The sequence below is a fragment of the Lytechinus variegatus genome, chromosome 7, assembly GCF_018143015.1.
Source record: "Lytechinus variegatus isolate NC3 chromosome 7, Lvar_3.0, whole genome shotgun sequence".
Lineage (NCBI taxonomy): Eukaryota > Metazoa > Echinodermata > Echinoidea > Temnopleuroida > Toxopneustidae > Lytechinus > Lytechinus variegatus.
The window spans coordinates 42,125,571-42,152,407 of NC_054746.1; the positions used below are offsets into that span (position 1 = coordinate 42,125,571).

Consider the following 26,837-nt stretch of genomic DNA (forward strand, 5'->3'; position numbering starts at 1 on the left):
GGTTTCTTGATAATACTGTGTGCTCGCCTCGGAGTTCGCCTCTGTTTATAAAGGACATTTTGCAAATTTCATGCAGATAAAATTGGCACTGATGGATTTCCATAGAGTTACCACCGGAGTTACGATTGATTGGATCAATTTGTAACACGGGGTCCTGGTGTCATGCACATTGAATAGTAATTTTGGTCCATAGAGATGTATACTATTACTAATTACGCTATTACGCTATTATACTAGTACGTTATTGTTTTGGTCGATGTATTACGGTGCAAGTGTAGTAATTCGGACTCGGATCCGGGTAATGATCCGGATATCGACAAGGAAGTCGTGTGAAAGAAGCCATTAACGTGACCCGGATGTTGGGTGTACACAAATTTTGTTTACGACATGGCGTCTTGGACATGGATCTGAGTGCAAGGGACTAACGTTAGTCTTTTGATGAGAATTTACTTCATGTAATCCGGTAAGGAATTTATTCGTTGTTTGGTTCTCAGTAGCATTGGTAGCGGTAGATTTTGTATCGTTAAGTGTTCATACATGTTACGCGGCACTAAGTTATGAGTTTTATTATAATTTATAGGCGGACAGCCAGCGATCACAGTGCCCATTTTTTTATGACTGAGCTAAGTCTAAGTTAGTGAATTGAACTGAATGTACCGGTACCGATACGAAATCGAAAAGAGATGTTTGCATGGCGGCGCGTGCGATTTCTTATGTTCGCAAGTTGAATTTGCGATATCACGTTTCTATGATAGTGTTGCCATTTGGGGACTTCCATCTCCAAATTTTGAAAAATTTGGGGTTTTGAGAAGCCTTTGGAAGTTTGGGGATTGGAAAAATTATTTTGGGATATTTCTAAACTGAATTTGGAGATTTCTCATGAGTCATGGCATGCAGTTGTATGCCTCGCTCTATTCTAGCCAGGGGATTTTTTAAAGGTTTTGATGAAATTGAAAAGTGAGATTCGACATGCGACATTTGTTATTTTATACGATCTACTAACGACATAATGTCGTCATGTCGATGTAATGTCCTGTTATGACTTATGAGTAATGTATGGCAGTGTATCCTATTGCTGGACACCTTTATTTCAGTGCTAAAAATGACAACTAAAGACAATCAAGAGGAAATATACAATAAAGAAAAATTCGCACTTGCTATTCCAAATATGAAAATTGTGAATATGATAGATCTTTTTATATTACTGGTACCAACCTTTTTCTTTGCATCGTACTTGCCGCATACCCTTCCATGTAAAACAATTATTTTCATGCGTGACAAATTAATCATGATTCCGGATGCGCGCAGGACAAGTCAAGATATTCTTGATTATAATGATCGATGTAAGAAAAAAATTGGTGTGAATTTTTCTTCATATATCATATGATATCATGAGTAAATTCTAAGTTTTTGTTTGCTTTTTTGATATCGAATCTGAGCAGATGTTGGTAATATATTTGTGTTTGAAGAAGAACTTGATCCAGAATTTTTGTCATAGAAATAAGGTATTTTTCAGCAAATATTTGGGAAAGATGGTAAGCTGATTGTATTTTCTATTATTTTATTTTTATTATTGCGCCCATTTTCACTCATCAAAAGGAGATTTAACGCAGTAATCGAGAATTTTCTAGACGCTGTAGTTAAGCTTTGTTCGATCCCACTACAGGCCCAACTGCCATCATCGGTCTATTGACAGGGCATACTGCAGAGCCACACGAAGTCTCAGGGAAGCATATCCATGACAAAAATAGACCTATTTATTGGTCTATGTCAGTCACTGATCAACTATTTTTTTTTCAAACATATTTTGTTTTGAATTGAGAAAATAATGACTTTGATTTTGAAAATGTGTTACATCAAATTCATGTTTTGGCCATTTTCATCATATTTCTATAAAACTACCTTTCTTTGGAAAGATGATGCAAAATTTTAAGTGTATTGAAAAATATGCTCGTTTGATACAAGGCCTGTCGGTAAAACAATCACTCGCTATACATCCAGGATCTATATCACATGAGCTACCTGCATATCACCCAACTACTGTGACTTAAATTAAGGTTACAGAAACAATGTTAGTGCTGACAGTGTTACATCACATCACATCAAGTACAGAAATGAAGGACTTCTGTAGATTTCCGGTCTTTACTTCTGGTAATTCATGGTTACCAGTATTTAGACAGTTTGAACTTATGAAACTTTACCTGCGTTGAGAAATGGATGTTCTAAATCTTTCCCTCCACCAAAACTTGTCCAACAGATCTTAAAACCTTTCCCCTGATTTAGCTTCCACTACATGTACATGTACTTCTGTACATGTAGGAAGTCTGTTCCAATCAGGGATTACTCTGACTAAAAAATCTACTCCTAAGTTCCAACCGTGGTCATCCGGTGTAAAGCTTGAAATAGTGACCACTAGTTGCTGAATGGATTGCTGGTGTGAAGAATGTGTCACTAGATATCCACAACTTTCCATTTAGCAGTTTATCTTCAGTAATCATATCTCCTCATTGTCTTTCTATAAAACAGTGAGTGAAGGTTGAGTCTGTCTAGACGTTGCTCATAAGGTAGTAAACTTAGTTCTGAAACCTAATGTTAGTTCTTACTGGTACTTAAAACTAACATAAAAGTTTAAACAAATCAATGAATGAGGATTATGAGACTGAGCTAGGGAGGATCAGGATAGCAATGATTTTGAAAGCTGTATCCACTCATGGGGACATATGCAAAATATAACTGCGTTATGGCTGAAGAGCTATAATTTAGTAAAACCATGTTTATGCTTAATGAAGAATACAATATCAAATTTTCATGAAACTTGATAAATGTTTTGATGAATTTGTTTCAAAATTTATATTCAAAATTTTTGGTGAAGAATCATGTTTTTCTGCCTTAGTGGTTGTGGGCTGTAGCAATTAGGAGACAGACATTTTCCCCATTAGAGGGTGCAGATTTTTAATATTCAGACAGTATCTACTCTGATTAATTCACTGTTTGTTTATGAATGAAGCTTGTACTGCTGGTTTTGTTCAAGTCATGTAGGGTTTTATTTAGAGATTAGGTAACTTTTGGATGCTTGATTGAATTATTTCATTGCTTATTATGTTTGTGGCATATGATTATGTGAAGATGGGTAGGTATTACATGTAGGCAATGAATCACAAATAGGAAGGTTTTGAAAGTTACTGAATTATGCAATTCACTTGAACTGTGAACTACCCTTTTAATGTATTTATATTTTTTTGGTATTTACCGGTATATTGCATCTTTGCATGTTTTTTTTTATGTGGATCTCACTTCATTTAACACTATGTGATAACATGCTATACATAAATTAAAGCAAGTTAATGTTTACTTTTTGAGTATAAATTTCTCTTTGAATTATGTGTGTAGAAACCAAACCCATACCAAACTCTCTCGGAGGGGAGGGGGATGTGGCTCGCACCATAACAAAATTACCCCCACCCCTTACTAGTCTACAGGACATATTGGATGCCCTTCATTTACATGTAACTTGGATATTTTTCTCCCTTTTTAATTTCCAAATTTTTGCCAGAAGCGTTTTTCATGAAATGTGCCCTTGTAGAAAAGGGACCTGTCCTTAAAAATATCAAAATTTAAGGCCTGACACTATTTACAATGTAATAGTATGTACAATGTATTTCATTATTTGTGTGTGCGTGTATTGTCACTCTTCTATTTGCTATTTCTTTCTACAATAGGAATGAAATGGGGGTAAGTTTAAATCATGCAATTTCATGAAAAAAATAATTTTATCTAGCCTGAGCCTATAATATTCAATTTGTATACCCGTAAGTAGTGTTGTAGTATAACTGAGCATGTAGGCTTACATGTATTATGGCTTATATATCTTTTTCATACATATATAACATGGGGACAGTTAGAAACACTGTTGTCTTAACTTCATATTTATAAAGGCTTCAGCTTCTGCTTTAATAAAAAGAACAACAACTATAAAAACAAACATGCACATCAAAGCTTTACATCTTGAGGCCTTTGGAAGTAGAAATATTTTTGTTGAGTACAACCAAAGGTGGAGGGAGGCTACAGTATTAAAAGGGATCACTGTGTAGCATTAGTCATTCTTTCATTCGTCCATTGGCCTGCCTGTCCATCTGATGTTAACTAAGGTTTAATGGTAACATTCCAATCTTTTAAAAGTGTAAATGACCATTTCCTTATTGGTTGATTATTTGTGAAAGTTTTGATTTTACAGTTCAAAATATTCACATGTAGCACCCTCTCTCAATAATATTTTTTTTTCATCTGATTTAACTCTCCCCCAATAAAGAAGAACATCAGTAAGCTTCTTAGTGTTCAAGATTTATTTTCAGTTTATTTGATGGCACTTGAAAAAATACCAAAATGAGAAAAATTATAATTTTTTTTTTTATTTTGATAAGGTGTTTGGTCAAAATCAATTTTCATTTGAAATCACCAACCAAATAGAACCATTGAAATGTGTTTTTATTTTAGATTACAGTATCTACACCATCATAGTATAAAATAATACATTAAACTAGAAATGTAAATGCACATTTATGTTATTACCCAAACTTATCAGACTTGATGCAAGATTGATCATAGAGATTTTCAGATTCAGAAGACACGTAAGCATACCAGGGGCTTTTGAAGAAAAGGGTGTACTGGTTTGTTAATCAGCAAAAAAAGGGGGAAGGTTTTCACTCCAAATAATGGAGATTTAAGTCAAATCTCTACATTTTAGCATACCAATCTAATTTCCAGAGGTTGCTGTGCAGAAAAATCTTGGTTGGTACTTCACCATTCCCACTTCCCAGGGCCATGAGGCCTACATGTACAGGTATGAAGGTCATGAAAGACCAAGTTCATCAGCAGAGGTCAACAATCTTTTTAAGCACAAAGTTATGTAATTTTTTTTCCTTTCCAAGTTCAATTTAATAAACCAAATATTTTTTGTAAATGCCTTTTTATGCCACACATGTTACATTACTTCTTTGAGATTATTTTGAGTCATCATCAACTATTAAAAGGGACACAACAAAAATGTAATTTTATTTAAAGTTTGTAACTCTTTTTAATGGAATTTTGTAAAAATATTCATTCTTTACAGGCTACTTTACCATGGTAGGTGTTATTAGCTGTCAGTGTGGTCCGTTGCCAGCACAAAGTAACATAGTTTTCTCATCCATATTTCAGGCAGTTTGCAGTATGATCATTTGAAAGTGATTTCTTCTGTATTCTATTTACAAGTGATTATCATTTTTGGTCATAAGAGAAAAGCTCACAACCAAATTCTCTTACAATCCTTTGTAAAAAAACTGCTGCATAATTTTTTTTGTGGGTATTACTTAAAAAAAAATGTGTAATAAATTGTGATGCGTTACCAGGAAAATGATTGCCTGACATTGACTGTAAGTGACACTGGTGAATATAATTTCAAAACTTGTCCATGCCACTTATGCAGTACTGATCCATCTACATGTAGAGTAGACCATACATGTAGTCAAAGTTAAATCAAGGTACAATAAATAATAATGGTTTGGCACATGTGCATGTACATGTAACATTAAGCAATTATAGTTTTGATACATGTAGTCACCAAGTATCAGATAGTTCCTTTCAGTAATAATGAATGTACAACGTAGCTTAAATATAATGACTACATGGAATGCATAAACTTACATTTTCATCAAATTCACTAAATGAGTAAGATATCATGCACTGTTGCATTTAGCACCATTTGCACTTTAATTGCGATACTGTGACCGAGTTTTGTGTATATTGCACTTAACTTTGACCTTTTCAATTGATTTACACAGTTGAATTTACAGTTCACGTGCAGAAACATTTGCATGAATGTATAAAATTCAGTTTAGAAGTAATATTCAATATCTTTCCCAAGAAAAATCATTTACTCTATGTTATTCATGTAATTTGGTGTAATTTGTTTTGAAAATACATCAAGATGGTTGTCCTGATCCTTGGCTGGGAGAAATAGTTTCCTATTGTCATGAAATCAAGAAGACCTTTGATACCTGTGTTTTGTTTGGCATTGTTCTCCAGTGCAAAATAACAAATCTTGTACTGCAGTTCTTCCTCAGAGTATTGCCTGCTGTGTGTAGTTATCCACAATGCATAGGGTCCAGTCAATGGGGACCCCGCCCACTGAATTCCTTGCATTACTCACAGTTACAGGCATTTCATATATCTCCTCTCAGTTCACAATGGAGTGGATCCCACCCATACAATGACTAACAGGGTTTTATCATCATCAACCCACATGTCTGACTTGTGCAAGGTGATCTGGGTCATTTCTTTACATGTTATTCTTATGTTGGTGTTTGTAAACACATCATATGCAATTCATTTCCATTTTCCATTTTAATTTATATTTCATACAGGATGGTTTCTATTGGTGGTGAACAAAATCATTTATGACTATCTCTCTTCTTTCACATTGTAAACCATTGTGTTTAAGTGATATAATTCAAAGTGGTTTGGATGGCTAAATGTTTTGGGAGTCATAGTAAATTGGGAGTTTGTCAATTTCATGTACATGTATGAGGTGAATTCATATTCTCAAGGATTTGACAATTTCTAGTGCCATTAATCGCAGGTAAATATGTGAATAATTTTTATGAAATAGAAATCAATGTAAAATAAGGCAGGCTAACTTTTGATCAGTTCATGCATGGACCAACTAGGACAATAAAGCAACTCAGTGATATGAGTGAATAATTATCTTTTCCAGAGTGGTAAATACATGTACACGTACAGTATCATGAAGAAAACAATTTTATCAAATTAAGAGGTGCTTCTTCCGCAAAACCTCAACCACGCTGTATTGATGTTATATCTCCATGTACAATTTTGTACATTGTATTATTTACAATGTATGTTGAGTAATCTATTGTATTATTTTGTAAGTACTGCAGGATTGGAATGTTCTATGTTGCATTCTGTTTTAGAAAAGCACTCTGCAGTTTAACTTAAAGAGATGGTCCAGGCTGAATGTATTTATATCTAACTAAATAGAGTAAAATTCACAGAGCAATAAAAAAAGAACAAAGTTTTGGAATATCAAAGTTTATCAATATTTCTGAAAACATTTAAATGCAAATCATCATGAATATTCATTAGGTGGGCTGATGATGTCATACCCCCACTTTCCTTTTTCTTATGTTATTACATGAAATCAAAATTGTTTCATTTTAACATACTTTTATTGTCTCCATTATGATGAAATACATGTAAGTTGTGGCAATAACTAATGTCAATCCTATTGTTTTTGGTCTTGGTAGAAAGTTTTTGAGTAAACCAAATTTCACACAATGAAATACAAAATAAATAGGGATTTAACATCATCAGCCCATCTAATGAATATTCATGAAGACATGCCTAGAGCTGTTACACCGGAATAATGCAAATCTTAAAAATTCAATAACTTTGTTATTTGATAAAATTTTCATCATTTTGCTCTGAATTTTACTCTATTTATTGAGATAAAGATATCTCCAGCCTGTACCATCCTTTTAACATGCTCATCTACACCATATAACATACATGTCAACAAATAACATTACATGTATACATGTAGGCCTACATGTAAATGACAGGTACCAACAACAAGATATTTCAGAGTCCAGTAAGTCCAATTAGTCTAGATTTAAAAATAATAATAAAAGTACTTGCATACTTGATAACTTTAATTCATATTATACTATACAGTTTTATTGTGGAATCATTATAGTGTGTATGATATCAAGGGTCATGGTGTCGAAATTTAGATTGACAGCGCATGAGCCTTTGTGACCTCATTCACAATCAAGTGGTATGGTCTAGTCAGCTAGTGTTCTTTGCGCATATGTACTTGTAAGTGGTTTTAGCACCTGCGCAATGAGACTCCTTCAACTAAGTGGGAATGCAGAATGTCCCCTATATGTACAACCTTGATAACATAAGGTCAAGTTGATTTTTTTTTAAATGCAATTGCACACTTACCTGTATGTTTTGTTGATAAAACAAAATACATTGGGTCCACAAAGTTTCTCTATGAGCTTTGTAGGCAGCCAGGAGCAGGCTTATCAAGTTATGGTATCCCTGGTAAAGTGGTAAACTAATGTGTATGTATGATAATTTTTTTTTATCTGTGCACATGGTCGCACAAGCCTATTTACCGCAGGAATGCAAAATATGTATGTATTCTAGTACTAATGTATTCATTCCATTTAACCCATTCTCCAAATTTTTAATTTTATGTACATGTACATGTAGCTGATTGGCAAAAGTATATGATTGGTCATCTAAGTTTCTAATTTGAGGGTGGGTAACATAACTTCCTTTGCCGAAATTGGTAAGAAATGTAATAACTTACTGGAAGTATATGGAATGTCAGATATCCTATCCACTGGTACTAACTGATTCGACTCTATTAATTGAAAATTTTGAAATTATCCTTTTTTCTAATTGAAAAGATTTTTAGTGCCATGTTAACACATGGGAAATCAGGTTTTATGCTGACGAAAGCACATTGTACAATAAATTGTATTGAACCTCCATAATCCCCTATGATCACATACATGTACATTTACCTAGAATGAAAAAGAAACTCTCTTGAGATGCCTTGGGAACAGGGGAACAAATGATGAAAATAACCCATTGTCTCCTTTGATTTTTGTGGAATTGAGATATATGTTGTTCTTTTGAGAGCTGATAATGAAATACTCTGATTTTCACAGTTTTCCTTCATAAAGAGCTCTTCTTGTTTACATTTTATATGGGTTCATTGATGTGTCCTTAATTTGTACAGGCAAAGTTTATGCAGTTGATTGCCTGTTGATTGTTATGTTGCATGGAATCTTTATGATGGAGGGAGAAATATTTTGAAGGTATGGGGTCCTGCTTGCTCTCATAATTGGATTTATGCTCTGCATGGAAGCAGAGTCCACAAAGCATTGAAAATGAGTTCAATGATTGCACACTACATTCAGACTTACATGTAGAAGAACTTTGGATGCTCACATTGCTAAGACTTGTAATTGGTTGTCATATATATGAATGTTTCAGAATTGATATTAAATAGAAGATCAAACTTTAATAGCAGGTATGTACATGTAATTTTAATATGAATTTCAGTATGTTGCTGTGACCTACATTATTTTGATAATTCTTGTATTAAGTCTGTGTGCAGTTGTAAGAACATGTGATACTCTGATATCAATTTACAATCAGAAAGAACTAGAATTGATGAATGTTTTCATACAGTTAGATGTAGGCATATGTTTAAAAAATGTATGCTTTTGCATTTATTTTCATTTATTTCATGTAGAAATTAATTGATCCATCCATTAATGGCTCAGTGGTAGAGCATCTGCCTCATGAACGGGAGGTTGTGGGTTCGATCCCCGGCCGAGTCATACCAAAGACTTATAAAAATGGGACCTTCTGCCTTCTTGCTAGGCGCTCAGCATTTAGATTGGAGAAGGGTAATGATAACATATTATGTTAAGCAGGGCCCGCTGGAAGAGCAGTTTTCTATCTTAAGTTGCTACCCTGGCTAAATAAAACGTTATAATTATTATTATTATGATTGCTAGGTTAAAGAGAAATTCCAGTAGTTGCAGTAAACACTGATTTCATGAGAAAGTCTGTAAAACAAGGCTTAATTGTCAGTATATCATCAAGGATCTAGATCTGGTACAGTTAAATAAACTGAACTTTGTGAAATCTTGAAATCTACGCTGAAAAGTGTTCAGACTGAAGATCCCCAACACAGATAAGCGAACATGGGACAGTGTATAATAATTGCTTTGAATGTCGGGCCCGACGCTCTACCCGAATCCTGTGCTTATTTGTTGATTTCTCAGCAATTACACAATTTCTTCCAGAATCCTTTGGCACATACATGTACGTTTTATTTAAATACAAACAGAGACTTTGGTGGTCATTTCATTGGATTCTGTACGAACTCATTTTGATATCGTTACCAAAGCTAGCATTTACCTTTAATGTGTACTATACACGTAGGGCCTACATAGGCCCTGTGAAATCAATACAAATCATCTCCTCCCTTGCTCCTCCAATTTTTTAGCTCTATTTTCTTAAGTTTTAATTATAATCAGTAAATTCATTAAAAAGAAACAATGAAGATGATTTTTTTTTACCACAAACACTTCTAAGCATGCTGTTATCTATTTCTAAACTTGGCAACAAAATGATATGGGCGTGATATTAATAATACAAAAATCATTTATAAAAAGAAGAATTATGAAACAATACTGAATATCAAAGCTGGTGTGCACCTCCAATAAAGAGACCCATAACTGTGTCATTCTGGAGAATCATCTGTTTAAAAGGTATGTTTTTAGCAGGGTCTTAAACTGACCAATAGACTAGGAGGTAAAGCAAGAAAAAAATAAAACAAAGTTTGTATTTTGGTAACAATGTATGTATCATTCAGCAAAAAATATTGAGATTATTAAATGTCTATTGAACTTTTTACACATAATGTACCATTAGAAAATATCAAGGTGCTGGCCCCTGCCTGCTCCTCATGTAAACAATAAATGAACTCCAGCACTTTATGGAATATCCAATCAAAATGATTTTTCTAAAGAAAATGAAGTTCGCTTTATAGTCCCTACTGTCGTAATCTACCAACAAGTTAATCAAGATTTACTTAGTAGTAATTTCATTTTCTAAAGATTTCACGAATTTATGCACATGTTGGACCTTGTTGGTAGTCCAAAATCTATCCATTTTTTCCCCTGATGTACCTACTATACAGTACATGTACATGTTATAGAGGCAGTGTAGGATGTAGGGTGTTTGCAAGGTACATGAAATAGACTTGTAAGCCCTCTGAGGAGTTTTGCAACACCTCCATGTCACTGAAACATAAATCTTCCAATATATTTTTCTAACCCCAAACAATCAGTGTCATATGAACCCTTCCTTACCTGGCAAGTAAACACCTTCATGTCAAGGTCAAGTTGGGCCTCTCAGGGTATTATTCAAGTCAAGTGTATCGTTTCTCCAAAGCTGTTGGTGTGAAATTGTGAATATTTTATCAACAGTCATTGGATATCTGTGCATGACTTGTGATTATGAAAAATTGATACATATATGTTAAAAAGCCTCTCAGTTTTGGTGAATCCCTCCAAAGTGTCTGTCATTATCCTGTTCATACATTAATTTAGGAATACATAATTTGTATGTTACACTCTTTTAACATTTAATGTTTTATGATGATGCAACATTGAAACCTACCAAATCTTAAAATAGGTTTTAACCTGTTGATTTCTATCTGCTATTACTCATATTATTATTTGTGGGGAACTGGGGTATTTTCTTATTTTTTACTTCAACTACCTAAAAGAGACCTGAGGGCCATTTCATAAAGCTGTTTGTAAGTTAAGAGTGACTTTAAGACTTTCTTGTGGTGCATTATTTATTTACCATTAAATGTTTGTTGGCGATCATTTAGCACATGAGAAAGGTTCACCAGTTGTTCTTAAAGTTGCACTTAATTTTTGAACAGCTTTATTAAAGGACAAGTTCACCCCAACAAAAATTTCATTTGATTTGAATAAGGCCGTGTTTATGCTTCCACTTTTCAGGCCAGAATCAGCGTTTCCAAACGTGATAAGTCCAAAACACGGTTGCGTCCATGCTTACTTTCATTTAAACGCTGTTTCAAAACTCTGATCGTAAACTCACAGAAAGGTGCGTTTGTAAACGTCGTTTGACCAGAATCAGGCTTTCTGGGGAAGTATAAACAGAACCACGATCGTAAACGTGTTTAAATGACGTCATTTGGTACATGCTTCCGGTGAGATGAAAATCTGCGGGCAAATACAGTCGTATTGCTCCATGTTATCTCCACGTAATAATAACAATCGGAAAAAAACTTTCAAAAAAGGCGCGCCCAATTTGACCTCGCTTTACGATGCGAAGCCAGCTGGAGATCATGATTTGCTCTGAAAATTTAAGCATAAACAGCACTCCCAGAACCACGTTTACGATCGGCGTTTTGAATCAACATTTGAAATCGCTGATTCTGTCCTCGCAATTAAAGCATAAACACACCCTAAATAGAGAAAAATCCAACAAGCATAATACTGAAAATTTCATCGATATATATGAAAATAAGAAAGTTATGACATTTTAAAGTTTCACTTAATTTCCCAAAACAGTATTTCACATCCCGGTAGGAATGCAAATGAGGGAACTGATGACATTACTCTTATTTCTTTTGTATTTTATTATAGGAAATATGAAACATTCTAATTTTCTTTTCATTGTCCTGTGAAACAAAGTTTTATTTCTCCCTGAACATGATGAATTACCATTGCTTTATATTTTATGGTTCAGTCAAGTTGGTCCTTATTGTCAAATCTGCAAAATTGAAATAGTGTATAATTCGAACAATGAAAAACAAAAGTGAGTGAGGGACATCGATTCTCTCGTTTGCATAAATTGTGAATATAACTATTTAGTGAAAAATAAGCGAAACTTTAAAATGTCATAACTTTCTTATTTTACATCCAATTTTGATGGAATTTTTAGTGTTATGCTTATCTGATTTTTCTCTATTGATTTAACATTTTTACGAGGTGGACTTGACCTTTAAAGTTAAACACCCACCTGGGAAAAGTGTTTTTATATTGAACTTTGAAATAAAAATAGAAATAGATTGTAATACAGTCTGAAGGCTTGTACAGTGTACAGAAATATCATATCACAATTAAATCTTACATTTCTTTTACAGTGATTTTTTTTTACATTCTCTGTTTTGCATTGGTTTATCAGGTCTGATGCCCTTCCCAATAACAGTCCCCCAAAATAGTACACTGTATTTTTTCTGCTTTGTAATGCTTTGCCCTTTACACCTTTGCTGTTTTAACAAGACTATACTTCTCAGATAAAAGAAACAAACATTGTCAGGAAAATTGTCATTAAAAAAATAATGTTTTGGAACTGTGTTCAAACAATGATGAACGGAAAGTGCATGTGCTTGAACAGTTGAATGTCATGTACATGTATCTGTATGGTATTCCATTAATTTCCAAGTGGTCATTTTATCTTGAACTTTGCTTCTACTTTAGTCCATTGTACATGTCCATGTTAGTGTGTTTTTTAATTCTGATTAATCATGCATTAACTTGTTTGAGAATTTCCTTGTAACATGCTTATAACAAATCTTATATCAATGTACATGTAATGCTACAGATTCATATATGCTAAACAGATCAATTCTAGTGCTGTATGTTATAATGCTCGGTTTGGACTGGAGTCAGTTTTGCTTTCAGACTACAATTTTTTCTTAACCCTGTACAAGAACATGTCCCTTAACCACACACTGTCTTTAAGCCCATACTAAATACTATTTTTTTAAAAAGACTTTTTTTTTTGGGGGGGGGGTTACAGAGTCAGACTGTCTTTTTTAACCCCACACTGAAACTGAAGTGGACTAAGCTTAACCCTGGGAAATTGATTGGGTTACCCCCCCCCCACACACACACACACATACACGCTCACACCTTAAATAGCCCTCCCTATTTCCCAGGGTAAAGGCAAATTTTTGTAAATTCTGAAAAGCATATTACAGCCTGTAGCATAACCATGGAAGTATGATCATTTCCCTGATCTAACAAAGTATGAACAGCGCATGAGTTCATTTGTGCAGTGCACTCTGACTTATTAATTTCATGCATGGTCAGTCATACAAGTATTATCAAAAGTACATCCTTATCTGTTGAACAAACAAATACTAGATTCAGGCACACAATATATAATGTATTCATGACAAATTTACTGGCATATTGCACAGTTGTAGCATGAGATGTATCTGTAGTTAAATCTTGCTCTGTCATGCATAGTATGCTTGTGTAGGAAGGTGGTAAACCATGCCTCATAATGAGTAAGTCTTCATCAATCAAAATATACATGCTAGTTATGTACTTTGGGTGGAGTAGCTTCCATGGCTAGATCAATGTAGTTTTTATGCCACATTCTGATTGCCACTAGAGTAAGATCTTTGTCAGGATACATGTTTACAGCCAGGTACATGTACATTGTCTCTGGTAATTATTCCTATTACATCTATCAATTTACCATGATTTTCACATTAGGTGTGTATGGTTATTGTAATTTTACCTTATATTGAATCTGCACCAAGTCATTACACACTTGAAAGCATGTCTATGCATATTCCTGTGAAAACGAAGAAAATGTAGCCATTCATTTTTAGTTCAATTTTTATTTCATTATATATATATTGATTGGTCTTTGGTTTAAGAAAATGTTTCTTTGTTCATTTGCTTCATATTATTTCTATTTCAGGATGTTAACCATTACCTATACTCTTTACAAAATACATTAATTTTGGGAAGAATGAATGGAGGTGTTGGATACTATCACCTTCAAGTTACACATAAAACATCAATCTAATGAATTTGATCTTTTAATTTTTTAAATCTGATTTGGTATCATGAGTATCTCTTTCTGCTGACAATACTAATGCGTCACCTTATATTGAATATTTCTTCATCTTTTCCAAGAACGCTTTGAAAATGACATCTAAAAAGAGAAACGGTAAGGTGAAGATATCCAGCCCATCCAACTTTGAGCATCGAGTTCATACTGGCTATGATCGCAAGCAGGGCAGGTATGTCGGGCTACCACCCCAATGGGCTAGCATTATTGGGGTAGAGGAGACAAGACCAAAACCAATCGTAGATCCATCTTGTATCACCCAGACTGAAGCATTTGAATTAAAGGTAAGAAACAATTCTGATTCTTTGTATTTGCTGCATTCCCTGAAAATCATTGTTTCTGGGTTTGGAAAAGGATATTTTTTAATATAGTGTGTGCAATTAAATTGAAAGGGAGAAATAAAGAAAAGGAAAGAATTCTGGAGGAGGAAGAAGGGGAAGGAAGGAGAGAGAGAGAAGGAAAAATCATCATGCCAATCTCTTTAAATTAAAACTTGTATTTTGTAACCCAATGTAAAAGAGTAAGCGATATCATTTTCTACTCTATCATACAAGATGATTGGCAAGCTGATTTTATGGTTAATTTAGTTACACCATTGTTCATCTATAGATGCATGTTGTCTAATCTTTCTCAATGCTCAATTCTGTTATTCCTCCTTGGATTTTTTTAGGGTATTGTTAGGGGCGCCAGTGCACAGTCTCCTGAGCAACAGAATGGAATGAAACCACGTATATCTGTGGCACGCTCTAACTCACTGCGTAGTAGGGGCAGCCCACCAAGGAATAGGAGGAGAAACCAGGAGGAAGATAATCAAGGGGTAAGAGCATTTCTAAACATATCAATAATACAAAAGTCTGGAAATGTCCATGTTAAAGGACAAGTCCACCCCAACAAAAACTTGATTTGAATAAAAAGAGAAAAATTCAACAAGCATAACACTGAAAATTTCATCAAAATCGGATGTAAAATAAGAAAGTTATGGCATTTTAAAGTTTCGCTTATTTTCAACAAAATAGTTATACGTACGAGCCAGTTACATCCAAATGAGATAGTTGATGACATCACTCACTCACTATTTCTTTTGTATTTTATTATATGAAATATGAAATATTTTTATTTTCTCGTCATTGTCATGTGAAATGAAGTTTCATTCCTCCCTGAACACGTGGAATTCCATTATTTTAACATTTTGTGCTTCAGGCAATGAGATCCTAATCATCAAATTCGTAAAAATTGAAATATTGTATAATTCAAACAATAAAAAAAACCAAAAGAAATAGTGAGTGACATCATCGACTCTCCCATTTAGATGTAACTGGCTCGTTCATATAACTATTTTGTTGAAAATAATTGAAACTTTGAAATATCATAACTTTCTTCAGTATTTTACATCCGATTTTGATGAAATTTTCAGCATTGTGCTTGTCTGAATTTTCTCTATTGATTTAAATCAAAATTTTTCTGAGGTGGACTTGACCTTAAATATCTTCTGCTTGTTTGAATAATTTTTGAAAGCACTGGCTTTCTTTTAATGAAAAGATTCTTGTTCAGTGAGTGCTGAGATGTTTTTTTTTTATTTTTTCAGGTTTCATGCTTCTTTTGCTCATGCATATTCATATTGCTGTATTGAAAGTCTGTTCATTCCCCTATTCTTGACAATTCTTCTCAAAGTCATGATGATTATGATTGTAACTTTGGTAAATATTAATGGTGTATAGTATCATAACTTTTAAATTGTTATCTCTCACTCATTTTGGGAGGCATATGAATTGTAATCTTGATGTGAAGATGATGAGAATACTACATGATTTATCCTGAAACAATGTTAGCATGCAACAATGTTTGACCAATTGGATTATTGATGCTTTTTCAGGGCATGGAAAAGAAGCCTCCAGATGGTACAAAGATTCCAGCACATCCTTATGACCAAAACCCACACAGCGGTGCCCAGCTGATGATGAACAGAGAGATGAGGGACAGATTAAACTCTAAAGGAAGCGGTGGTAGTGGTCCTCCACCTAATCAGCAAGACCAAAGAGGTAACCAGTTTGCACCGAGAGAGGGCAGCTACAGACCAAATGACAACCAGGGTCCTCCAAATGGACGACCACATAATGGACCAGATGGCCCACAGAAGCCAACGGACAGTAGAGGCAATTATGAGCCTATGGATAATTATAATAAAGATAACTATGAGAGAATGGACAACTACAGTAGTGGAGATCCTAGAGCAAGGGATGACAGACAAAACAGGGGGGCCAGTCTTGGCCGAGGGGTGGATCCTATGAGGAGAGATCAGCCACCCCAGGGTGACCCTCAACATAGAGGAGATCCAAGGTTCGATCCAAGAAATGACCCTAGGAATGACCCCAGAAATGACCCAAGGAATGACCCCAGGCATAATCCTAGGCAGGACCCTAGATATGATCCAAGAAATGATCCTAGACATATGGATCCAAGGCACCAGGATCCAAGGTACCGTGATCCAAGGCATCAGGATCCCAGGAACCAAGATCCAAGGTAAAATTTCCTGTATATTTATTATTGTGCATGTGCATTCAAAAGCCGGTGTTCATGTCTAGTAGACATGGTAGTCTGTTATTTCTTCAAAGCTTTTCATTTGTTGCATATGCAAGCAAGTGTTCTACCCTTATAAATACTCAATTAAACAACATGAGCTTTTAGGTGAGATGGTTTTGCACATGATTTGAATCCCATTTGTTACATCTATTTGTATTCACAAATATGAAAGTCTTTGATAGTAAAGCCTGCTGATAGCATATTGCATCAAAAATGACACTAGTTAACAAATTCATGATACTTGTTGCATTATTCAGGTATCAAGACAGAAGACCTGATGGCCATAGTTTACCACGAGGTGCATCAGGTGACCCCCGTGCTCACCCACCAGGCCAGGGACCACCAGGCTATCCAGGAGGTCCAGGTGGACCAAGAGGAGATCCACGTGGATACCAAAGAGACAGTACTAGCAGTGGAGGATCTGGACATAGATCAACTAGTTCACCAAGCCAGCCTCAGCCACCAGGGGGATTCCCACCAAGAGTAAGTGGTTTACATAAATTCCTCTCAGTTCTTATTCATGATTATGCCGAGACTGGAAAATAAAAGAGTGGGCAATGAATTGATTTTAACTTGTGATAATAAGCATTTTGTTCAAATGATAGTGTTCATGAATGGAGTATTGACTTCTCTTTTGTCTGATTTCTTGTTAATGTTAAAATATCATATTTGTAAAATATCTCTTTTCAATGGAATTCTCATATTTTGCATTTTCATCCAGACTGATTTCAGATGTTGACATTGTGATGGCATGAAATACTTTTTGTTTTTATTCTACAGCATCCCCCTGATGCACAAGGAAGATATCCACCTCCAAACAGACAGCATCCACCCCAGGGTTACAATGGCCCTCCTCCACCGGGTCAACAGCAACAACGCCCCCCTCAGAAAATGCCACATTCCAACTCCAACCCCTCTCCAAGTAACCCCACACCTAACCCTGGTGAACAGCATGTGTCTCACGAACAGTTCCGCAATGCACTGCAGATGGTGGTCACTCCTGGTGACCCCCGCTTCAAGTTGGAGAACTTTGTTAAGATAGGAGAAGGGTCAACAGGTATTGTCTGCATTGCAACGGAAGCTAGGACAGGAAGACAGGTGGCTGTTAAGAAGATGGATCTTAGGAAACAACAGAGGAGAGAATTGCTCTTTAATGAGGTATGACAGACATTCTTGTCATCTTACAGAATCATGTTTTTGTAAAATGCTTTTAGGGGCTCTGTGTTCTATTTCACAAACTGCATGTTGACTCCATGAGAAATGTAAGTTTATTAGTTCTCTGGTATATCTTTTATTGTGCAGTGATGAATTTCTGAAATAAGGTACGCTCATGAAGATACTTCCAATGCATTTCATTTAATTGTCCTTTCATTATTTCCTTTTATGAGATATTGGCCTCATATTCACCACATGATTGATCATAATATCTACAATATTACCAAGACTGGTATGAAACCTGTAAAACATCTTAAAATTATTAATAGAATAGATAAGTTTATTATGCTTCATCTCCATACTAGCAATCATCATGGTATTGATGGAGAGAGAGATTAATCTGTTCTTTCCTGTCACACTAGGTGGTGATTATGCGTGATTACAAGCATCCTAACATAGTTGAGATGTACGATAGCTTCTTGGTGGGTGATGAACTATGGGTCGTCATGGAATTCTTGGAAGGTGGGGCCCTCACTGACATTGTGACACATACAGGGTAAGTCAATATAAAGAAAATACATTTTATTGAAATATTAAAGATAGGTACTGCCTTATGAGTTGGATTTATTATTTTATCCAGAAATGTCATTGTCATTTTGTGTGAGACATACTCCAATCAATTACCGGTACTTATAGTACTTTTATGAACATTTTGTAACTTGCATCAAAAGAAAAATTGTTAAAGAGATTTTATCATGGTATGCAAATCTCATATTCTTGAAAATGGAAGTACACAATATAGAGCAAGCAAAAATAAAGTCATTTTACAAAAATGGTAATTGTTTCTCTCTCTCTCTTTCTTTATGTCTTCAACTGCTTTCAGTCCCTGTTTCTCTTCTAAAAGTATTGCCTTTAGAATGATTTGATATAACGCTTTTTAACATGAATGATGATGCATGTCTTTTCTATGATTTTTGTATTATGTCTTTCAGTCGAATGGCAGAGGAACAGGTGGCCTATGTGTGTCAAGCAATCTTGAAGGCCTTAGCATTCCTTCATTCTCAAGGTGTCATTCATAGAGATATCAAAAGTGACAGTATCCTACTCACACATGATGGACAGGTAATCACTCAAACTCATCATTACACCAGTTATTAACTTCCCGACCCTTGAAGATTCAGAAATAGTCTGAATTTTCATCCATTTCAATTTTTTTTTTATGGATAAAATCTTCCTACTTTATCAAACAATCATGAGAGGAGTGCAGTTTCTCTCCCATTTTTAAACAAAATCATCCCTATTTTTTATGATATCTGTAGTTCGTAATTCCCATGCTTTTCAGGCTATATGTTACTATTAAAGTGGCAGTCATCAGAAGGCTTTGGAATAAAACCCTCATCATCACATTTTCACACATTGCATGGTGCACACTGCACGTGTGTCATTATATTGTGTGGAAAATCTGTCTTATGTTATGCAAGGTTCCATAGTTGATCTTACCCTATCTAGGCGGGTTTTTTGGGGGGAGATCATATGGCCAGGGGGCTCACAGGTCCGACCTTGAGATCTCGGCCGTAGATCGCGCAATCGTGCGGAAAATTGGCTCACAGGTTGTTTTAGACATAATCTACAAAATTGTATATCAGTTTGTTTCATGCAAATTGCTATTAATTGATTATGCTAATTTATGTGTAATTAGTCTGCAAAATCGTATTTTATTCCTCTTAATCCCTAAATAAGGCTCCAAATATTCCTATTTTGGGTGTGGGAACTCTTTGTGGTGTTCTTAGCAAATGTATTTGAAAACAATTTGCGAATACCAGATAAATTTCTTATGTATTTGTCTTTCTTTGTTTTTGAACCTTTTGTTTTTCATTGTTTTTTTGATGAACTTTGTTGGTGACTCTTTTTAGATCATAAAAACAGCATCAAATAAATCCATTTAGACCAGCAAAACTAAAATAATCATACATTTAGGATTTTTGGTTGAAAACGCAATTTACATTGACTTTGTATACTAAATCACGTTTTTGAGCAATTTTGGGTCTGACATGCTCTTACAAAATGTGTGATTTCATAACCACGTAACGGGCAACACAAGACTTAAAAGTAAAAATTCAGCGAGGGGCACAGTCAGAAAATTTCGCGCTAAAGATATTGCACAAATTGATGATGGGGGCATCCAAGCATCCCTTGCTCTAGATAGGGTTAAATCAGTCAGGCCTGTTCAAACTGATTATGGGCATAATGGCCATTGATTTACTTGATAAAGTTCAGTGCATAACATTGTTAAATTATGATGCTAAGTCTCAAATGTGTTTTTTTGTAATTTCCAGGTGAAGTTGTCAGACTTTGGATTTTGTGCCCAGATATCATCTGATACTCCCAAGAGAAAGTCATTGGTTGGTACACCATATTGGATGGCACCAGAGGTCATCTCTAGGCTACCCTATGGTACAGAGGTAAGATTCACAAAGTTTTAACACTTCAGTATGGGGTACCTGAATGATTTCCATGGTTGATAGTTCATACAATATGATGCCAAATAACATCTCTAAATTATCCTCTGGTATCATAGGTAGTTGCAATGCTTTATCAGACCATTCATAGACCCTCTGCTAATTTGTTTGGTTTTTAATGACTGGCATTACCACATGTTTTTATTACCTTAATTTTCAAGAAGAAAGGAAGATTAAATACTTTTTGTTCCATTTTCTATGTCAACATTGTAACTTCTGAAGGTTTCTATGGCAAAGAATAAGAGTGTATTGGTTTCGTATGGTGTACCATGAAACCACTACATAAACATTGTTGTGTATTGTTTCATTATGTAGTAAAGTTTTTGTTAGAATATAGATTATCATTAAAGTTTAAGCGATCCTCAAGATGATGATTTGAATAAAAGAAAAATCAATCAAACAAATTGGTGTTTTAGTTGTTGAATTGCCATCATGACCAATACTAACGTTAATGCAATTCCAGGAAATACAGTATGGTACATGTAGTTCTTGGATGTTACTGTGTTGTAGTAACATCATGAGTGTTGATTGTGCTGTAACTGCAATAGCACAATCAACTGCATCTCTTTCATTCATAAATTTGCTAAATGAATACTTTTTTTAAGCCTTCTAATATAAACTCCATATGAATGTTTCTCATTTTCACCGTTAGGTTGATATTTGGTCACTTGGTATCATGGTTATGGAGATGGTTGATGGGGAACCCCCTTTCTTCAACGAACCTCCACTTCAAGCGATGAGACGCATCAGAGACATGCCTCCTCCTAAGCTCAAGAACCCTCACAAGGTGAGATTTCCCAAGTGGAAAGAGAGAGAGAAAACAAAATTATATGTAAAATGGTATTTCAGGGTGGAGCCTGCTAGGATGTGAAATACATTGCATTCATTAGACATCAATTAAATTTTCTTAACTTTGTGGAGTATTTCGCTTCTTTTTGTTAAAAAAAACAGATGTGTTCTAGAATATTCAGTTGTTGTATGAGTTTTGCTCTCTGCTCAGATATTTGCATAATTATTTTTTTTTGTAAATTGTTAATTCTTAAGCTTACCATTTTCACTTCATATTTTGCCATTTTCAGTGATTTTGAAGTTATTTTGTAATATTATATGGCTATGTTTATTGTCTTATTGTAGGCATCACCACGTCTGTTGGGATTCATTGAGCGTTTGTTGGTGAGAGATCCGTCCCAGAGAGCATCTGCCTTTGAGCTGTTAGAGCATCCATTCCTGAGACAATGTGGTCCAAACTCCTCTCTCCTGCCTACCATGAGCCAGCTCAGACACAAGTAACAATCAACCTCTGAAAACTTTCGTCTTTGGTCGAATCCTGGGACACCTGGGACAGAGTGGCCCAAACTAGTCAGTCTTGCATACCAAGAGCCAGATTAGACACAAGGTTTTGAGTCTCAATTCCAAACTTCACACCAGCAACTATTTGAGTTGAAGCTTAGTGAAGAGTAACGGACATCCATCTCTTAATCTGAAAATATACCTAAAGCTTAGTTATGAGGGATTCACATCAGATGTTGGCTGATCATAGGGTCTTCTTGTAACAGTCATTGGCATAGATATCAAAATGCTTCATGATGGATTGTTCATAGAAAATGCTGTTCAAATAACTGGTGGTTTGATGGAGCAGTGAGTCAATGTGTGTTTTGAATGTGCCATTAATGTTACTATTTGAGAGTACTCATTTTCAACACAAGAATGATAAACTGACAAAGCACATGTTTGCTAAATATGTGTACAAATACTTGATTTGATGATTATCTATTTGCCCTGTTCATTTGACATTACCAAAGTTATGACAGAAATTTAAACAACAGTAAACTGCTTTTGTGCAAAGTGTTTGATGTGGGCATGTACATGTATGCAGTGCTGTGGTTGTGCAAGAGATTGCAGAAAATGATTTCACCCACATATTTGTTGATATGTCTAGCTTGAATGAATGCCATGTTTAACAGAACGTGTAGGTGCATGGCCATTTGTTTGCTACATGCTGGTTTAGATCAAGGAAGTTTACAAGCAACATTGACACATTAATATCAAACTGGTTTATCCTATATTTGTATCAATTGATTAAATGTGGTGATTTATGATTCATATTTATATTTATGATTTGCATGTGGAGGAGCAAAATAAAAGAATGATGTGTATTATTTATACACATTTATACATCCTAACTGAAAAAGTGTATGATTTGGTCTCTGGATAAACTATTTTGCATTGTCTATCTGTGCTTGCCATGATATTCATTTGTAAGTTACATGTGATTACATCAATTTACCAACAACATGTTTTGTTGATTCTAGAATCTCCCACCTGTTATTTTAATAAATTTTGAAAAGTAAAGTTTATTTTGTTGGAAAAGAAAAATGATAGCATAGATGTACATTAAGGGTTTGTAAGATGGGCAAGTAGAAAGAAAGTAGTAATAACTTGATGATGTTATACATACTTAATGCTCTGTTGAGTTGATTATGTGAATGGTTTAATAACATGAACTTTGCTTGTGGCAGGTTAAGTTGATGCTTCAAAGGTTATCTCAAGTGAATAGAACATAATTTGTCAGAGTTAAAGTGGTATAAAGAGAGTCTTCACACTATTATTGTGTCTCTTCGCAGTTGTTATCAGTTTGGCCTGATACAATATTTAGAGGTAAGGCTGGAGTGATGTGAACTGCTTTTAAGAAAACCTGCCATGTGAGACTAATACTTATGAACAGTGGGTGGGTGATTATTATTTGACTGATATGTGTGTTTATACTTTTGTGTATATACTGTATATTTCTGAAGAAAGCAGTTTTCACTTCAACTCATGCTTATGTTATGTAAATGATCTTGACATTGTGACAACACTGTGTGTGATCTATTCCTGTGTTGTGTTGCATGAACTATTTTTTGTGGTTTGCTGTTCTTGATTTATATTCCTCTATTTACCAACTACAGAAAGATTCCATTTAGAGCTCTTTATTTTCCTATTCATGATCATACATTCTGGAGTATTTGGTGTTTTGTTATTGTATGTGTCAACTTTGTCTCTGCAGAATTATGTCTATGTGAAGCATGTTTATTTATAGGCAAAGCTTTACCAATGCAAACTTCATGTAGTTCTGCTGGATTAATCTGAAATGTTTTTTATGGATATATATCAAAAGAGGAAAGGACATCAAGATAATAGTTGATGGAGTTAGACAGTCAAATCAAGTTCATGTATTTTTACTTCAAAGACAAATCTTTTGTATTGGTTGTTTGTAATGTCTTATTTAGGGGGTAATAGTTGTGATTAGAATGTATCTGACTTACAAGTAGCCTTTCGAACAAAATTTTGCATCAACGTTTACCCATGACCTTAAACCTGTAATGGAAATGTTTTAAAGCTGGCTGGAGGAAGCTTACTTAATTATTCATGTAGTTGTGCCTCTGTTTTGACTAGTTGAACTGAGCAGTCCTTTTTGGCTGAATGCACTGATATTTGTATAACATGCCAACACAGATGTGCATAGACTTGTAAACTGTTGTTAATTTGGCCTTTGTTGTTGTATCATGTGTTCAGTGGACCATCTGCAATGAAATCCTGGTAACTTAAAAATCACATAGTCACTACATAATTTTGGAATTTTTTCAAAATCTGGATAAATTATTGTATTAAGATATATACCTTGTTTCTCAGAGTAAGCTGTGCCTTCCAAAAAGTGTCTTCCTTAAAATTTGAGAAAGAAAAAAAAGGGAAATTGCATTGCACACGTTCATTGACTTCATCTTAACATGCCCTCTACAGCATCTCAGAAGAAAAAAAATGTAAATATTTGAAACTGTTTTTGTGAAATAATTGTTTTGGTACATAGACTTAGATTGGCTATTTAACATTATTTATTTTATACTTATCTGTAAAGTGGATATTGTAAGTAAAGTAAACCATTTTTAACCCACATAAATTCTGTTTGTGTGTAATATGCTGTATATTATATTCAATATCAGTATTTGACATTGTTTGAATTTGTGGCATTTATTATAATACTATGTACTATTATTTTATATCGATTAGTGCTTTGTACTACCAAATATTTCTTCTATCAGTACATTTATGTTGCCTTCACATTCTTACAAGATTTTATTTGTCAAATGTTGTATAAATTGTCCTTTTTTAAGAGTTATTGTAAGCCATAAATCTACTCAATATCTTTGTCCATTGAATGTTTTTTACAATGAGAGGAACAGTTGTTACTTATACGCTGTATGTGATTTTCACCAACACCCATTTATAAGAACTAAATCTATGCACTGCACCTTCTCTTACCTGTATCTATCATGTTTCTTTTTCTTGCTTCTTAAAAATCATTTACTTTGAATATTTCTTAATCACTTATCATAGTTTAATATTTTTTGTTGATATTTAATCAAGGTGTTTAATCATAGAAGAGTCATTGGTATATTTTGATTGCATTTTGTATATAAATGAACTGTGCTTCTGATTGTATTCTGTGTGCTTGCATAGTTATACTGTATTCTGCTTCTTGGCATTTCAATGTGGTACTTAATTTTATTCCTTCAAGAAATTCATATAATAAGTTTGAAAGTACATGTATTCTGTAGTATTTGTGTATTCTATTTGCATCATAGTACTCTTGTCAAAACTACTTCAAATTATTTCAGAAGGTCGATAGCAATCCCTCTTTAAAGGCTATCAAAATTTACATATGAATGAAATATTAAAGTTGTATTCTACATCCCAGTACGGTATTCAATTGATTGTCTCACAATTTATTCAAATATTCATGACTGAATTATGAGAAACATTCATGTTTAGCATATCTTATATTTTTTGTAACAACTATTATGAAATTTAAGTTCTTAAATCATTGATAGGCCAGTTATATATGATTGTGTTTCTTGAACTTCTGGTTTTATCCATCCATCTTCAATGAACTTTTAAATCCATATATTTCTACATGATTTTGAAAATTGATATTTCCTGAAAACACCATGCAAAGGAATCCTAATGATTACAATTTTGTAGTTTGGCTCAGTTATTCACTGGAATCCTTGACTAAGAATTAAACAATAGAAATAAAGTTTTCTGCCCCCATTCATCAACTTTTTACAGAATAATCAAAATCATTTACAACCAGTGTATTTGATATTCTTGTGTTAGCATATTCTTTTTAAAATATATAAATTCTATGCAACGAAAAATATAATGTAGTTTATCATGGACATACAATATTTCTAATATTGATTAAACTTATCAACATTTAACTTTTTAAAAGGAAATGAATTTAAAAAAATATAATTCAATGGTAAGGGAGTAAATAACATTATTTGTGTCTTTTTAGAAAATGAAATTATTCAGAGAATATGATTGTAATACCTCAATCCATACAAAAAGCATGTGTTATTTGCCATGCCAACTTTAATGAAGTATCTTTTCTCTTTAATTGGTACTGGAAATTCAGATATCAATTATATGGTTACTGTACACATACCAAACTGTATTCTGACTTGTACATGGACTTTCTGTACTATTGAATTCCTTTAAATGGATAGATGTATCTGGTATTTTTCAGCAAATTCCTACTAATCCGAGGGAACCATTGGCATATTACCTGTACATATATCTTTTATCTATTTTGCATTTAATAGAACGATATGAAGCCAATCTGAAGTGGATGCATGTAGTATGCCATTCAGATATCCTGCCAGCTAAGCTCATATCTTGAATATGTATTCTTATGTATTCAGTCCTGTTTTTTATTAGTAAATTTATTACAATTTAGAGCTATTAAAACAATTTTGAAAGTAATTATTTTTGTGTGGTGTGTTATTGTTTTACAGTTGTGAAACTTGTGCTAAACTTTTTTGATAGATGTCTTTGATTGCAAGTTTGTAACAGTTTGTGACAATCAAACCCAATATTTCTTCTGAAACCTGTCAAAGAATTGATATGGGAAGTCAAATAAAACAGAGATAAGCTTTGAAATCAGACAAAGAAAAAGAAGTTAGATATTTTTTTTTTTGGGGGGGGGGGTTGGGGAGAGGTTGCCTTGTTTCATACATGTTGATAATAATAATAGGCATTTATATAGCG

The 26,837-nt window shown here is 34.2% G+C and overlaps 1 protein-coding gene across 3 annotated transcripts; it reads left to right on the forward strand.

Annotated features, from left to right (window-relative positions):
* The first annotated feature begins 319 nt into the window (after positions 1-319).
* Positions 320-26,550, forward strand: LOC121419340 (serine/threonine-protein kinase PAK 4-like). 3 transcript variants are annotated; one of them, XM_041613762.1, is made up of 11 exons: positions 320-463; positions 14,562-14,780; positions 15,167-15,313; positions 16,370-17,016; positions 17,334-17,559; positions 17,857-18,234; positions 18,654-18,787; positions 19,224-19,353; positions 20,568-20,693; positions 21,403-21,537; positions 21,885-26,550. In XM_041613762.1, exons 2-11 carry the CDS (start codon positions 14,574-14,576, stop codon positions 22,038-22,040), a joined length of 2,286 nt encoding a protein of 761 aa, XP_041469696.1. In that variant the 5' UTR covers positions 320-463; positions 14,562-14,573; the 3' UTR covers positions 22,041-26,550. The 3 variants fall into 3 exon arrangements, with proteins under 3 accessions (XP_041469696.1, XP_041469695.1, XP_041469694.1); XM_041613761.1 differs by lacking the exon at positions 320-463 and adding an exon at positions 3,720-3,732; XM_041613760.1 differs by lacking the exon at positions 320-463 and adding an exon at positions 6,266-6,298.
* The last annotated feature ends 287 nt before the right edge of the window (positions 26,551-26,837 follow it).